At 50.8% G+C, this 15,091-nt stretch overlaps 1 protein-coding gene and 1 pseudogene across 8 annotated transcripts in view; one reads left to right on the top strand and one right to left on the bottom strand.

The window, feature by feature from the left end:
* The window catches only part of CDK5RAP2 (CDK5 regulatory subunit associated protein 2), a 153,057-nt gene that overhangs the window by 97,701 nt on the left and 40,265 nt on the right, over positions 1-15,091 (bottom strand). For 7 of the 8 annotated variants that reach the window (XM_038553244.1, XM_038553243.1, XM_038553242.1 and 4 more), the window contains 4 exons: positions 11,375-11,537; positions 10,334-10,384; positions 9,411-9,530; positions 6,999-7,091 (listed from right to left, as the gene is read on the bottom strand). In XM_038553244.1, coding sequence (XP_038409172.1) covers positions 6,999-7,091; positions 9,411-9,530; positions 10,334-10,384; positions 11,375-11,537 — 427 coding nt within the window. The remainder of the gene's footprint in view (positions 1-6,998; positions 7,092-9,410; positions 9,531-10,333; positions 10,385-11,374; positions 11,538-15,091) is intronic. The other variant, XM_038553241.1, reaches the window with a different exon arrangement.
* On the top strand, positions 6,109-6,190 carry LOC119874097 (annotated as a pseudogene).

Here is a 15,091-nt window from a genome sequence, read left to right on the forward strand (position 1 = left end):
CTTCTTTTGAATGTTCTAAGGTTACTGAGCATGTTACTTTTATAACGATTTAAAAAAGAAAAACAACTCCACCAAGTTATCTGTAAAAGGTGGAACACGAAGAGAGCCACCTGAGAAGCAGAGGCGGATCAAGCGCCTGCAAAGCTCGCTGAGGTTGGAGCAGCTCACACCCAAAGTCGCCTGGAGAAACAGAAACGGTCAGTGTGGCAGCTGCATGGCCACCGCGAGCGGCTGTAAATTCAGCAGAGTCCAAGGGTTAATTATGTCCAGAACATCCTTACTTCATTATTACAGTTTAGTAGAAAATACATATGTAATTGTCAAGCATTTGGAAAAAATACTGTAACTCACCAATAACCAAAAAGAGTAAATTATTTTTTAATAAATTAATTTTTTATTGGTGTTCAATTTACCAACATACAGAATAACACCCAGTGCTCATCCCGTCAAGTGCCCCACTCAGTGCCCGTCACCCATTCACCCCCAATCCCCCGCCCTCCTCCCCTCCCACCACCCCTAGTTCGTTTCCCAGAGTTAGGAGTCAAAAAGAGTAAATTAAAACAAGCTTTCATTTAACAAGATTGTTTTAATGAGAATATCCAGTGCTGGCAAACTTACTATGAAGCAACACAATTAATATTTACTTTTTGAGAACTGACCAGGCATCCAGAAGCCCAGAAACACACTGGCAGGAATGTGAATTAGTGTAACTTTCTGTGGACAGATTACATACATCAAGTGTGTGTATACAGGACAGACATGTTCACACTCATCCTGATGATTCCGTTCCCAGGATTCAATCTCAGGAGAAGAATCCAAAACATAAGGGGGGAAAAGCCTTATGCACAAAGTCATCCATCACAGATTTACTTTAACAGGAAAAACGAAGAACCTAAACTGGTAACATGGGGACATTCCAAGTCACAACATGATATGAAAAAATAGAAGATTAAATTTGAATGCTCTAAAAAATAAAATCTATGCAGAGGAGAAAGCCGAGAAAGAAACACATCAAAATGTGAACAGTGTGGCTACATGATCTCCTGATTCCCCATTTTTTTCCTCCTTTCTAGTCTCCCGAAAGAAAATTTGAAGCATATATAATACTAAGGAGAAAATAAACTCTTTTTTTAATCCGTTCTTTGGATTGGACAAAGGCTCATGATTAAAAATTCAAAAGCAAGGGACACATGAGCTGTGAAGGCCACAATTCAGACCATAGGGTAAAGGGAATGGCTCCGGCCTCTTGGCCTTTCCAGGAGACCCAGCTCCACCACCATTGCCGGTCAAGTCCTAGTTGTTAGGAGAGACGGGCTACAGCCACTGTTAATCCTGGAGAAGTGGGGCCATCTCATGTTTCTCCACTGCTATTTAGGACCTTGCAACAGAGAATGAGGAAGAACCCCATTCACATTCCAAAGTGGGTTTTAGAGAAGCTTCTGTTTTACTTTCCCTTAAAAACCAACAATTTTTTTTTTAAAGATTTTACTTATTTATGTGAGAGAGAGCCCAAGAGCAGAGGGAGGGCAGAGGGAAAGGGAGAAGCAGGCTCCCCGCTGAGCAGGGAGCCCCACGTGGGGCTCCATCCCAGGACCCTGGGATCATGACCTGAGCTGAAGGCAGACACTCAATCGACTGAGCCACCCAGGTGCCCTAAAATCAAAAGTTTTAAAAAGAGTAGGAAACCAAGGCCTAAAACAAGGCCTAAAAAAAAGTATCTGGGGCAATGCTTACTTAAATAAACTCAAAAAACAAAAGAAGATAAACAATAATAGGAAAAATGCTCATCTTAAGCAATTTTCAGTTACCTTTTATTAAGCACTGGAGCTAAACCAGGTGCTTTTGCACACACTGTATCTCTATTTCCATGACCAACCCTACAAAGTACTCGTCACTGTCCCTACCTAAGCAACTGAGGCTCAGAATGACGAGCCCGTCACCAGACCATAAGTGATTAAATCTGGGACTCTCCACAGCGCTATACTGCCTCGCCCATTCCAGTGAAGATTCCAATTAACACCAATAAACTAGCAAGAATTAAAACAAGACTGAATTCAAACAAGGGAAGGCTAGAGACAGGAACACCAATTAGGAGCTTGTTAAACACAGGCCAGCCACAGCGACAATTAAAGTAAGCGTTATTATAAAGTGATGAACGTTCTGTGGGTTATCGCGCAAGTAACAATGACAGAGCCTCTTTTAAAAAGTTCAAATTCATCCTCACACCATAAAGATAATTTCCATGTTCAATTTTCCTTAAATGGCCCTTTGAGATACTTTAGAAAGTTTTTTACCTTTTTCTGCACGACACCCTGCTTTCTGAATTCCATGTCATCAGAGGGGTGCTTACAAGCAGGTGGTAAACATTTGGCGCAATTAGACCTACTCAGAAACTCAAGGCCAAACACCGTCTGAGCCAAACCACCCTTCCCCACAGTGCAGACACATGAGGAGTTTAATAGAGACTCACAGAGCCCAGAGTTCAAAGCCCAGTTCTAGCTTTGTGACTTGGGAGGAGTTAACTTTTCTGCAGTTGCGCTTCCTCGTCTGTGAAATCTCTACTTCACACGGCCGTCCTGAAGATTAAACAGGATCACTAAAGTCTCGTGTCCAGGAACGCAGGCTCAACAAATCTAATTCCCCTTCTCCAGCACTTGCATAATCTTCCTTTCCCAATCAAGAGACAATATGGAGAGTTTCCTCAAACTAAAAGCTACTTGCAGAACACCATTAACAGAGAATTTGAAAAATCGACCAAAGGAACTACTGTATTTTAATGCCAGAAGGTAATACTGCCCAACGTTCTTTTTTTTTTTTTAATATCTAAGTATTAACAACATTGTTGCAGGTATCAGCTTGAAGGTGGAAGTCTTTTTTTTTTTTTCTTTTGTATTTATTCATGCGAGACACAGAGAGAGAGAAGCAGAGATGTAGGCAGAGGGAGAAGCAGGCTCCGTGCAGGGAGCCCGACGCGGGACTCAATGCCAGAACTCGATCCCGGGACCATGGGATCACACCCTGAGCCAAAGGCAGATCCTCAACCATTGAGCCACCCAGGCGTCCCCAACATTGTTTTTTTTTTTTAATACTACCCAACCTAAGGATGAGTTAACAACATTTACTAAATTACGACCTGTGCCCAGATACACGGTCTCGAGTAGTCCTTGTAAGGATTATGTGACCTAAGTGTGATTATCCGCATTTCCCGATGGGTAAGAAGGCTGCGAGAGCTCAAATATCTTGCCCAAGCGATAGTGAAGAGCAGAGTCAAGATTCAAATACATGTCCCACCCCACCATGTTCTCCCCAGTAAAGTAATATGGTTACATACATCCAGTGGACCACCTGAGGCTGTCTGAGAGCATAGGGATAAACACACACACACACACACACACACACACACACACACAAGTGCATGTCAAACCGCTGAAATCTGAGTAACAACCATGGACTGTACCAACGCCGACGTCCTGGTTGTGATATCGTTACTAACGTTAGGCAAGACATCACCTTTGGGAGAACCAGAAAAAGTATACAGAAATCTACTGCATGTGAGTCTACAATTATTTCAAAATGAAAATTTTTTAAAAAATGAAAATTTTTAAAAAGGAGTGAATAGATGTATACATACTGTCATGATAAGAATTCTAGATAAAAAAAGATTATAGATTAAAATAGGTATTATGATCCTATCTACTGTTTCAAAGGTTCTATGTAGGGGATCCCTGAGTGGCTCGGCGGTTTGGCGCCTGCCTTCGGCCCAAGGCGTGATCCTGGAGACCCGGGATTGGGTCCCGTGTCGGGCTCCCTGCATGGAGCCTGCTTCTCCCTCTGCCTGAGTCTCTGTCTCTGTGTGTGTGTGTGTATGTGTGTGTGTGTGTGTGTGAGATGAATAAATGAATAAAATATTTTTTAAAAAAGGTTCTATGTAAGTATAAATAAGCAAAAAGTCAACTCACATCTTTAGACATGACTTTACTGGTGACATCTATCAACCTCTTTCCACTGTCTTAAGTACTTTTTAAATTCCTCCAACGTGCAATTTTACTTTTACAGCTGAGCAGGGAGAGGTATGCACAGGTATACTTTCCAAAAGTTCGCATTAGGCCCCAGAAGACCTACAGAGCACCTGTTTTCGCTAACCAAAAGAAATCAGAGAAGGACCTGCACTTCTATGGAAAAGGCACCAAGTTATATTCGCAGATACAGAGACCAATTCAATGGTTGTCAGAGGAGAAGGGGGGTGAAGAGATGGGCAAAAGAGAGGAATGAGATTAATAAACAGTACGAACTTCCAGTTATAAAAGAGGTCACAAGGGTGTAACTACAGCACAGAGAATACAGTTAATAACACCAGTAACAGCTACGTGTGGTGACAGATGGTAGCTAGATTCATTGTGATCACTTTGTAATACATATAAATGTTGCATCACTATGTTTTACACCTGAAACTTATATAATATTATGTGTCGAGTACACTTCGATTAAAAAAAAAAAAAAAGGGAAAGGGCATTCTGCGTTGGTTTTGCAGCGAGCTATTAGAGGCAGAGGCAGCCTGCACCCGGAGCAGTGAGGGCGGCCCCACCAAAAGCCCTCCCTGGAACTACAATGAGCATCTCAAGCCACCAGAGCTCTGAACAGCAGTGTCTTGCAAGCATCTGCTTTATCTTGATTTATTTCGTGTTTCTGTTAGCAGGATGATGTGTGTCCTAAGGTGTCAGAAAAGCCTAAAAAAAGAGAAGTGGTTTTTTAGGTCTGAGAATGCTCAAAAATTTTTCCATGCAAGTTAATGGTAAGTGCTTCTTTGCTTTATGCTATTTTATCTTATGAACATTTCATACGAAACGTCTACTTTTGGATATTGGGGAAAACCTGTATTTCCAATCTGAAAATATGTATTTTTCAATGAGTCCAGAGGTAGCAGCAGGCAGCCGACACTGTGGGCTTCACAGAGTCCCACGTGTGACCAGAATTCACATCTCTGCACTGTGGCAACCCCTCCAAGAATGTGAATATCACACCTGCTGTCTCAATGCCAGGCTTACTGCCATCCCTGTGAACTTTGGCTACTCCACTCAAGCTGCAATTAGCTCAAATCACATGACATCCTGAAAAATCCCACTACATAAAAGAAAATGCATTTTCAAGGGCCCATGCAAATTCAAACTACGTAGACCTTGTAACGAAACAGCCAATATAAGCACACTGTGTGCATTTACTCGTACGCACACACACACACACACAATCAGAACAGCGGCAAAAACACAGATTTTGGAGTCAGGCTTGAGTTCAAGTCCCAACAACCTGCCAAACCAGTAAACCTGCTACCTCTGTGGATGAGGATTAAATGCGCACCCTGGGAACAGCCCAGCAGGCGAGCACAACCCGAGGACTTTGCATAGTTCCTGACCTCTGCTATCTTGCAAGCCAAGAAGCCCGGCCAAGGCTGTGAGTGACAAGACCTCAAAAATCGTTCTGAAAGTCTTTCACCTAGGACTGACAGTTATGAAATTAAGAAGTGTAGGTGATAAATCAGGGTAACAGTGAATGTAGGAGGCTACCTTCTTTCCTTCAAGGCCCAACATAACAAGCACAACATCAACGATTAAAAGGATGTCTGTCTGGTCTCTCTGCTTGTCAACCGCCAACATACTTCTTTCCTCAAGCAGTAGGAAATATCAATGGTTTACTAAGAATTCAGCCTTTAAAACTTGTTATTTTCAAAGCAAGGAGGAAAAAGAAAACCACCTTGGTGCCATCTCAGCTCCACTTCCAACCACACGGTGCGGAAGGCAAATCTGAGATCCCCAGGGAGAGACTTGCCTATGTTTCTAGTGCACCATGATTTAAACCAAACTACTTCAATTATTCTTTCCATGAACCAGAGCTCTGCAAAAGATGAGACGTGGGACATGAATCATAGGAATCAAGCAGTCTTGCATTAGATTTAGCTTCTAACTTCTACTTTATAACCAAAAATACATGGTGGGAGGAAGGGGTGGCAGGGAGAGTTTGAAGCAGTATGGGCTTATTCAGAGGGTGGAACGTCATTGGCTCATCATTAGTAACAGGGATACACTGTAGAGAGAAACTAAAAAGATGGCAAGAATCGCTTCTTGGCCTTTTGGCTAAGATCAAGTGTAGGAAGATGGCAAGAAAATATTAAAATAATTAAAAACACAAAACTAAAATTAAGCAGAAAGGCGGAACATCACGGCAGTGACCAGCGGGAGTCCTTGGAGTACAACGCTGAGGGACAGAAGGGGGAAGGGCAGGTCAGATCATCAAGGTGTGGACGTGACACCTGGCAGGAGGCAGCCGGACTCTAGAAGCCAGGTGAGGGGAGGTAGGGGCGGGGCAGGTGGAAGCACAGGTCTGGGAGTGAGACCGGCTCCGGCGCAAGTCCTGGCTCTCTCCCCTTCTCTCCCCTACCCCCTTCATGGCCCTATGCAAGTCGCTCAACCCCGAGCCCGGGCCCTGACAGCGTCTGCTCCGCGATCTGCTGTACAGAGCCTGTGGGCCAATCCGCACAGGGCCCTGGGCACAGGGCTGGGCACATGGCTTGTGATCCATTCACACCGGCGGTCACTATCAGCAATTACTACACTTGAAGGTGGCCTGCCACCGGCGAGCTGTGTGACAGTGAATAAGCTGCCCACCCTCCTGAGCTTCAAAACCCCCCAAATCCAGCAGAGGCCGACCTACCTTCTCCACAGGGCGGTGAAGATTATGCGGGACGACACATGTCCTGCGGGGTCTGCTGTGGGCACTGAGCGAACGCAGCACTAACGGTGGGGCCGCTGCCACCACCGCCACGATCGCACTGACGAGGCCTGGTGAAGCCTCCAGAGCTGGGAGGGAATGTCTTCCAATGGGACGGCCAACTCCGTCCCTAATGGCCACGCAGGGTTTGCCGGGGTCCTCCCAGCTGCCAAGTCGTGCCCTCAGCAGGGGAAGGACCGAGGGCGTGGCCGCCCGCAAGCCAGGTGACCGCTTACCTGGAGCTTCTGTGTCTGTGCCTCCTGGGGGGCGTCTGTAACTTTCGCAAGGGCAGCACTGAGCTCTTCCATTTCACGGCTAAGGTCTTCCACCTGGGTAAAAGAAGAACAGTGGCCAAGGATGCAACTGGACTCCGCTTGCTGTGCTGTCAGGGCTCTTCCTGCCCAACGGTGCAGCCTCTGATCACGGGCTTCCCGCCTGCCTTCCCGAGGCAGGCGCTCCTCTCTGGAGGGAGACCCTTCCCGCAACCACGAGAGGAGGAGACAACTCCCCGAACTTCAGCATCGGTGGGGCTAGATGAGGTGACGGGGACCGGTGCTAAAGTCACGGCTGCCTGAGCCGAAGCCCGGGACCACGGCTGTCTGTAGAGGCCACCCCCAGCACCCTGGCCTGGCCACCCCCAGAGTCTCTCATCCTGCTGCAGCCCATTCCGCCCGCGGCCACACCCGAGACTTTGCCAGCCCCCGTGGCTGCCCCTCCACCGGGGCCCCAGCAGGGGGCTCAACTCTCAAATCTCACGGTGGTAGATTCCCTGAGTACCGTGAGCCACGTGTCCGCGGCCTCGGACCCTGGTGATCACTCAGAGCCTCCCCTCTTCGGCTTCTTCAGCACCGCTGTCCCTTGGCTCGCTTCGTCCTACGTCCCTTGTGCACTCCTCTCCCCACCCTGAAGAACCGACGTCCCCTGCGTCCCCATCCTCAGCCTTGTTCGTTCCCTTCCACACACGCTGTGAACAGACTCGTCACCACCATCGCCTCACCCACCCTACCGTCCTGCCCTTTTCCATGCTGTCCACTGAGCTGGTGACGCCACCACATCCCAGTCACGGCAGCCAGACGCCCAGAAGTCATCCTCCTCAGCAAACCTCCCCAAATCTACCTCTGATGTAAGATTATTTCTGATTTCGTTGTCTGAGTACGCCCTGCCCCTGGACCCCGTTCAGCAGCGGCCACAGCTCTAACCCAGCCCTTCTAGGCCCTCGTCCTGCTACTGGGCCCTCTGCTCCCACTCTCTCCCTCCTACCATCCACTCTCCAGACTCAGCCTGAGACCCACTAAGATGCAAATGTGATCTGCTTGGTAGAGCCTTCAGTTCCAGGCCACCCACAGCGCCAGAAGTGACTAATTCCACCACCACTGGCCGCCCCAAGCAACCTCTGCGGCTTCTTCTCTGGCCTCCCTGATGTTCTGCACTTGATGCGCAGACAACCGCAAGATGCTTTTGGTTCCACAAACACCATCAGGCTCTCACCTAACATAATGGGTTCACCAGTGTCCTCCTCTCTGCCTCCCCCCCAACCAACTCCTACTCATCCTTCAAGATTCAGCTCAAACTCCTCCCCCTCCAAGCGCCGCCCCACACACATGCCCTGATCTGGATCAGGTCCCCTGCCCCCCCACCTGCACACCCCCTGCACGTCCCCCCCTCACCACACCTTCACTCGGTCTCTCTTCCTCACTGGAGCTGCCAGCAGGGCTGGGGTCTCCTCTCTGTATCTGTGCCTCACTCAGTTACTAAAACAACAGACAGCTACACTAACGAGATAAAATAGCAAGGAACCATTGGCCACAACCCTGGATCCCCAAGGTAACAACCCAGGTAGCTAACAGGTTCATGGTCACGGCCTTGCCTCCCAAAAGTCCTTCATCTCAACTCCACTGTCTTTTAAAAAGACTGGGCACTGGGGACACCCGGGTGGCTCAGTGGTTGAGCGTCTGCCTTGGGCTCAAGTCGTGACCCAGGGTCCCGGGATCGAGTCCTGCGTCAAGCTCCCGGCATGGAGCCTGCTTCTCCCACTCCTCTGCCTGTGTCTCTGCCCCCTCTCTCTCTCTCTCTCTCTCTCTCTATGTCTATCATAAATAAATAAAAATAAATTTAAAATAAATAAATAAATAAATAAATAAATAAATAAATAAATAAAATAAATAAAAAACACAACAAAACTGGGCATTGTCCAATATGGTAGCCACTGGCCACCTGTCGCTGCTGAGCACTTGAAATTTAATTAGTCTGAAATGAGATGTGCTGTAAGCACACTTGCACGTCAGCGCTGACACTAAGATTACAAAGATGCTAAGTACCTCATTATTACTATTGTTTTAATGATAACATTTGGGATATATATATTATTAAAGTCCCTTCCGCTTGTTTCTTCTTGCTTCTGTTACTGCAGCTACTAGAAAACTCAAACACCCACGTGTAAGTCACCCAGTCCTTTGGACAACACTGAAGCTGACATTGCAGAGGAATTTGTGACGGACGGACAAAGGGGCCCTTCCCGCACTCCCTACACTCATCCCAGCTCTCTTATAAGCTCTCCACCTAAAGCTAAAAATTCAGGGTAGGACAGGCCAGCCGCAGAAGCTAATAAAGAAAAATCTCACTTCGGGTGTATCAGACACAGCACATACCTCTTTTTCCTTTGACTTTAATGCCATGGTTAGGCCCTGAATGGCTTTATCCCTCTTTAGACTATTTTTCTTTTCTGCAGCAATTTCTCTTTCCTTCTCTCTCAGGTCCTCCTGAAGTGCCTAAATTAGATTAGAAAAAGATTCACTAAGTTGATGCGTTCCAACCAAAATGCACTGTAAATATATCTGTAAGAGCACACTCAAATGCAGTTATTCTATCTTATTCCTGTCACCCTGTGATTAATGTTTCCAAGGAGAGCTGAACGCAGTGGCGGCAGCTCCCAGTGACGTGCTAGCGCTCACGGCAACAGGCTGGGTGAGAAGAAGGGGATCAGATCAGTTAAGACGGTGACAGCTACTCCTGTGGGAAGGACTCCAATGCCTTCTGGAATTTGAATACAGTCACATCAGAGTCTTTGAAACCGTACCAGGTTATTTGGGGGAAATAACAGATCATTAATTTCATTCCTTAATGCTACAAAAGCTAACAGAGAATTTGGTTTGATGGAGACTGAACATACACATTTAGAGTCTGAGTTCATTTCTAAAGATAAGCCTGCTGCCTCCCTCCCGGGCTGTTGGGAGAATCAGGTGAGCAAATGGACGGGAAGCGCCTTCTAAGCCGGCAGGCGCCGTAGAGGCCGGTGCTGACTGCGGGACTCGGAGCGGCGGCAGGCCGGGGTCCCCGCTGGCTCTTCTCCGAGCCCGTCTGAGCCTCACGTGCCGTCCGCACAATGGGAACGCCCGCTCCCCAGAAGGAGTGCCAGGACTGAGCGGCCTTCTCTGAAGTCCTGAAAGCCCGACTGGCACGCACTGGCATTCCCTCGACGACAGCGACCGTCACCCGAACCCTCTATCGCACTCAGAATACAGCAAGAGGCAAGCAGAAATCGCCGATAATTTTTTTAATGGCATCAGCATACCTGGATCCTCTCTTCAAGGCGGTGTCTCTCCTGGCGCTCCATTTGCGCGGCCTGAGAAAAGGCATTAATTGGCACCTGGAAGGGACTCACAATGCAACGGCTCCCCCAGAACGATTAGAACGGGCGTCTCATTTCCTGACTTTTCCCCACCGCCGTGGACGTCATGGACTAAGTGTCCACTACTCTCTGCTGCACCCGAGGTCCCACCCGAGCGAGGAGAAATGTGAAGACACGAGAGCCACGTGGGCTGATGACCAGCCCCACCGACAGTGAACCACGGAGCCGCTGGACTATGGAAAGGGCCAACTGAGCAACGGGGCCCAGGGTTCAAAGGAGGAGCCGGAGATGCGGGCCGACGGCAGCTGGAAAGTAACCGGGGAGGCTGCAGGCCGCACTCACTGCCACGCAACCCTCCCTGAGCATCTAGAACGGCCCACGGTGTGAATGAAGCACACGCGGCAGCCACCCTTGGTCCACCAAGAGCTGGGAGGCCTGTGCTCGGCCCACCTGCCCTTCTCTGCAGCGGGCCGTGGGCCCGGCCTCGTGGGGGGAGAAAGGACCTCTGGGAGGCTCGGGGGCTGGCACTAGGAACCCACCTCCTGGAGCCTAGCAAACTCGAACAACTACGGCAAGCCCGTTTCTAAATTCCACGAGGGGACCGTGCTCCCAACCTCCCAGAGTGGCCAGAAGGATTAAGTGAGGCGGCACGCTGAACAGGCTGCCCAGCCGCCAGGCCCGGCGCAAGGCGGTGCCCTTCCCCACTGCCTGACCAGAGGCAAAACGGGTCCTCGGTTTTATCCCACGAAAACCCAAAGGACGAAAATACAGTCCCCGGGCAACCACAAGGCGACACGCGGTAAGACAGAGGCAAGCGGGTATGGGCTGTTTCCTGAACTGGCTCCGTGGAACCACGCCAGGGCCCCTGACAAAGGAGGCTCCCGCTAGTTCCTCAGCTGCCGGGGAGCTAGTATCTGGGGGAGTCTGCGTGTGACCGCGGGGACTGAGTGTGCGTCCCCTCCGCCCGAGGAGTCGGGGGCTCACCTCGGCTCCTCTCTCCTGTTCCCCCCTCGGAGCAGCAGAGAGTCCTCGGAGCTCTCCAGATGACACTCTCTCACCAGGACATGCCAGCTGAGACTTCTCCTCTTTAAGGCACTGAATTAAAGCTTCTTTGCTCTTCAAAGACAGCTTCAAGTCCTCAATCAGTCTAAAAGCGAACAAAATTTAAATATTAATTCTAAGCTGTTCTCTTAGCTCAGCGGAGCAGGAGGAGGCAGGAAATGGGGCCAGACATCTTCAAAGTAGACATGTCCGATGACTGAACAGAAATGGAATCGCGTCGTGCAGGCCGGAGAGCAAGGGCCAGAATTCGCGGGACGTTAACAGTCCCCTCACCTCCAGCCTGGCCCTGGTGGATCCAGCCTCCGAGCTCCCAGACTACGGTCGGGTCAAGCCACCCCCTCGCTCAGACTTCCAAGAGCCCCCACTGTTGACAGCAGTGTCAGCCCCACTGACAGCAGCGGACGAGGAGGTTTTTGGCTAAGCATTTTCTCTTCCAAAGAAATCAAGCACTGAAGCCTGAACACGGCCGACAAGGCACAACCGTCCCTGCGAGGGGGCAAAACCAGCACCTCTCTCCCTGGCTTCTCGGGGCACAGTTTAAAATGCACAGACTTTCCAGATAAAGGCCAAAGCTGGTGAGCAAGGCGTTCAAGGGCCTAGCTTTTAGGGCCTCGAAGCTCAGAGGCCCTGCTGGCAGCTTCAGGTTCTTCTTTCGGAGGCGCCACCCGCTCCCTCAGCACCCAGGAGCCTCACTTCCAGCTCTCTCCCCAAGCCCAGCCGCGTGTGCCCCCAGACTCGTGCTCACACCCGTGCCTCCACCTAGAATGCCCTGCACGACTCCATCCCCACTGCCCACTAGTTCACACCCGTCACCCCTCCCGTGACCTCCCCTCGAGGAAACTGTGCCAAGCACACCCCGAGGGCCTCCCTTGCGCAGAGCTGAACACCGTCTCCGGGCCACCAACTTACACCCCCGACCATGGCCAAGTTATCTGACCTCAGCCGTAAGACGGCTCGCTTGCGTGGATTAGACACAAAACCTCTAACGCGGCCTAACATACCTCCAGGCTTACAGCATAACTCCACAAATGACAGCTGCTATAATTATTACCCTTTTTTAACATTCAACGATTAGCATTTTGTCAGCGAACCCTCAGAAGAGCCTCCGTGTAGCCGAGCCTCGAAAGCAACCTGAACGGGAGGAAGAGCAGAGGCTCGGGACGCGGGCTCCCAGGGTGAAGGGGAAGAGTCAGCTAAAAGTACTTCAAAGCGGCTGGCAACGCACTGTTGCTGGGGCCTGAATGTCCGTGGCCCCCCAAAGTTCAAGCACGGAAATCCTGGTGGGGCTTCGGGACGAGAGTAGGTCACGCGGGTGGAACTCATGCGTGCGAGCGGCGCCTTACAAATGAGGCTCCAGCAAGATGCCTCCCCTCCCCCGCGGGACGCAGCGAGAGGTCTGCAGGCCACCCGCGTCCGCCAGCCTCTGAACTGTAAGAAAGAAATTCCTCTCGTCTGAGCTTCCCCATCCGTGGTCCCTCGTGAGGGCACCTGGGCGGGCTAGACAACGAGGCACAGAGGGCCCGGCCGCCCCAGCGCAGAGCCCCCGGGCCCCGGACAGAGGCGCGACACTGCCCTCTAGGGCCCTACTCTGGACGCAGCGCACGACCGGCTGGAGAGGTAAAAAGTCACGAAGCCAACACTTGAGGCAGCCGTGCGGGGTCGCACGGGACTTCCACTTGGACCAAGCTGGTCCGTGTCTGGTTGGCAAGGAGCAAGGCAGGCCTGTGGGACGTGTGGCCGACCGGAGCCCGGGCGCATCTACAGGAGCGGCCTCCACCCAGGAGTGGCCTCCACCCCGGCCCAGTCTTGCCACACTTTCCAGGCTCTCAAAAGGAGCTGGAAATCCAAAGTTTTACATGAAACTAGATTTCTTTAGAAAAAATAGTAGCAACGAATTCAGACTTTTAAAAGTACTGTGTAGGGCAGCCCGGGGGTCTCAGCGGTTAAGCACCACCTTCAGCCCAGGGCCTGATCCTGGAGACCCGGGATTGAGTCCCACGTCGGGCTCCCTGCATGGAGCCTGCTTCTCCCTCTGCCTGTGTCTCTGCCTCTCTCTCTCTCTGTCTGTGTGCCTCTCATGAATAAATAAGTAAAATCTTTAAAAATAAATAAATAAATAAATAAATGAATGAATGAATGAATGAATGAATGAATGTATGTACTGTGTAGACCAACTAAAACATATCTGGTGGCCACATGTGACCTACAGGACTCCTCGGTGTTAGCCGCCTTCACCAGACGCACTCCAAGGTCGCACTGCAGGACGTCACGTAGCTAAAGCACTCACCTTTCAAAAAGGTGAAGGGAGCCCAGAGAGACCGCAGCAGCGCTGCACCGGGCAAGGGCCCCGCCCCGCAACAGGCCGGGGTGCCCTGCACATCCGGATCTATCTCAGGGCTGGCCCACGCACCCCATCCCAGACCTGCTGGCAGCTCACCTCCTGACCTCCCCGGAGCTCCTCGGCAGCCCGGCCTGCAGGGAGGGCACACAGGACCCTGGTCCCGCGGGACACAAGTCCGGAGCCGGCATCTGGCTGCCGCACTGGCCCTTGGAGTGTGGCTGGCGCACACGTGCCCCCAACAGAGAGCCGACCGGGCAGTACCGACAAATCAGGTTCTGCGCCTCTCCAGCCAGGCCTGTGGGAAACCCCAGATGCAGCCCCTGGCAGCGCCCCGAGTGGACGCCCCGCACAAGGAGAGCCCCCGCCTACACATCTACACCACACTAAGTACTCAGCAAGCTCCAATTCTCCCCAAATTCCCTCTTGCAAAAAGAGGAGAAGCCAAGCCTCTGCGGCACATGCTGACAGAGGCACCTTTCCTCAATGATTCCCTGCTTGGTGACAGGCTCGCACCTTTCTTTGCATGTGCCCTCCCTGCCCCACGCCCAAGCACAGCTGATCACCTCCTCCCTTCGGTCACAGCACAGAACCCTGAACTTACCTCTAACACCAATCATGACACTTTTTTCCACATCTGTCCCCTCCCCCACACTGGGAGCGCCATATAAGGAAGACACTGCTTATCTCCCCACCCCTGGCACCCCACCCAAGGTCATGCTCAGTAGCTGGTCAAGGAATAATCTATATCTCCTTTAATCTAGCCTTAATCCACATCCTCAAGCACCTTCTAGCCTCTACTCTTGGAGGGATCCATGATCCCTCTACCCAACGTGTCCCAACTGAAAGCTTATCTTCCCACTCTCCCTACTGAAAAACATCTGCTCTTTCTCCCTTTCTTTCCCCAAACTCAGCACACTGCACCGTCATGCCACAGTTGTTCATGCTCAAAACCTGGGTGAGGAGGAGGTATCTCTGCAGCCCTTCCCCTCATCCCCAAACCCATCAATGATGAAGCCCTTCAAGCCATCATGTCAATTCTACCTTCTAAACATCTCTGCTGGAGAACACTCCAAGCCAGTTCCGTCAGCTCAGTCCTGCTCACCATGATGCGTCGTCTGGACTTCTCCAACAGCCCCAAGAGCAGTCTTCCCACCCAGCCCCACCGCCAACCCATCCTCCAGGGGCAGCCAGAAGGATGGCTCTGAATTATAGTCTGACCCTGACACTACCCCAACTCCTACCCTTAACTCATCAGCAGTTTGTCACATGCCCTGAAGACAAATCCCAAACTATTCAAC

Source organism: Canis lupus, chromosome 11 (genome assembly GCF_011100685.1).
Source record: "Canis lupus familiaris isolate Mischka breed German Shepherd chromosome 11, alternate assembly UU_Cfam_GSD_1.0, whole genome shotgun sequence".
In the NCBI taxonomy this organism is placed as follows: Eukaryota; Metazoa; Chordata; class Mammalia; order Carnivora; family Canidae; genus Canis; species Canis lupus.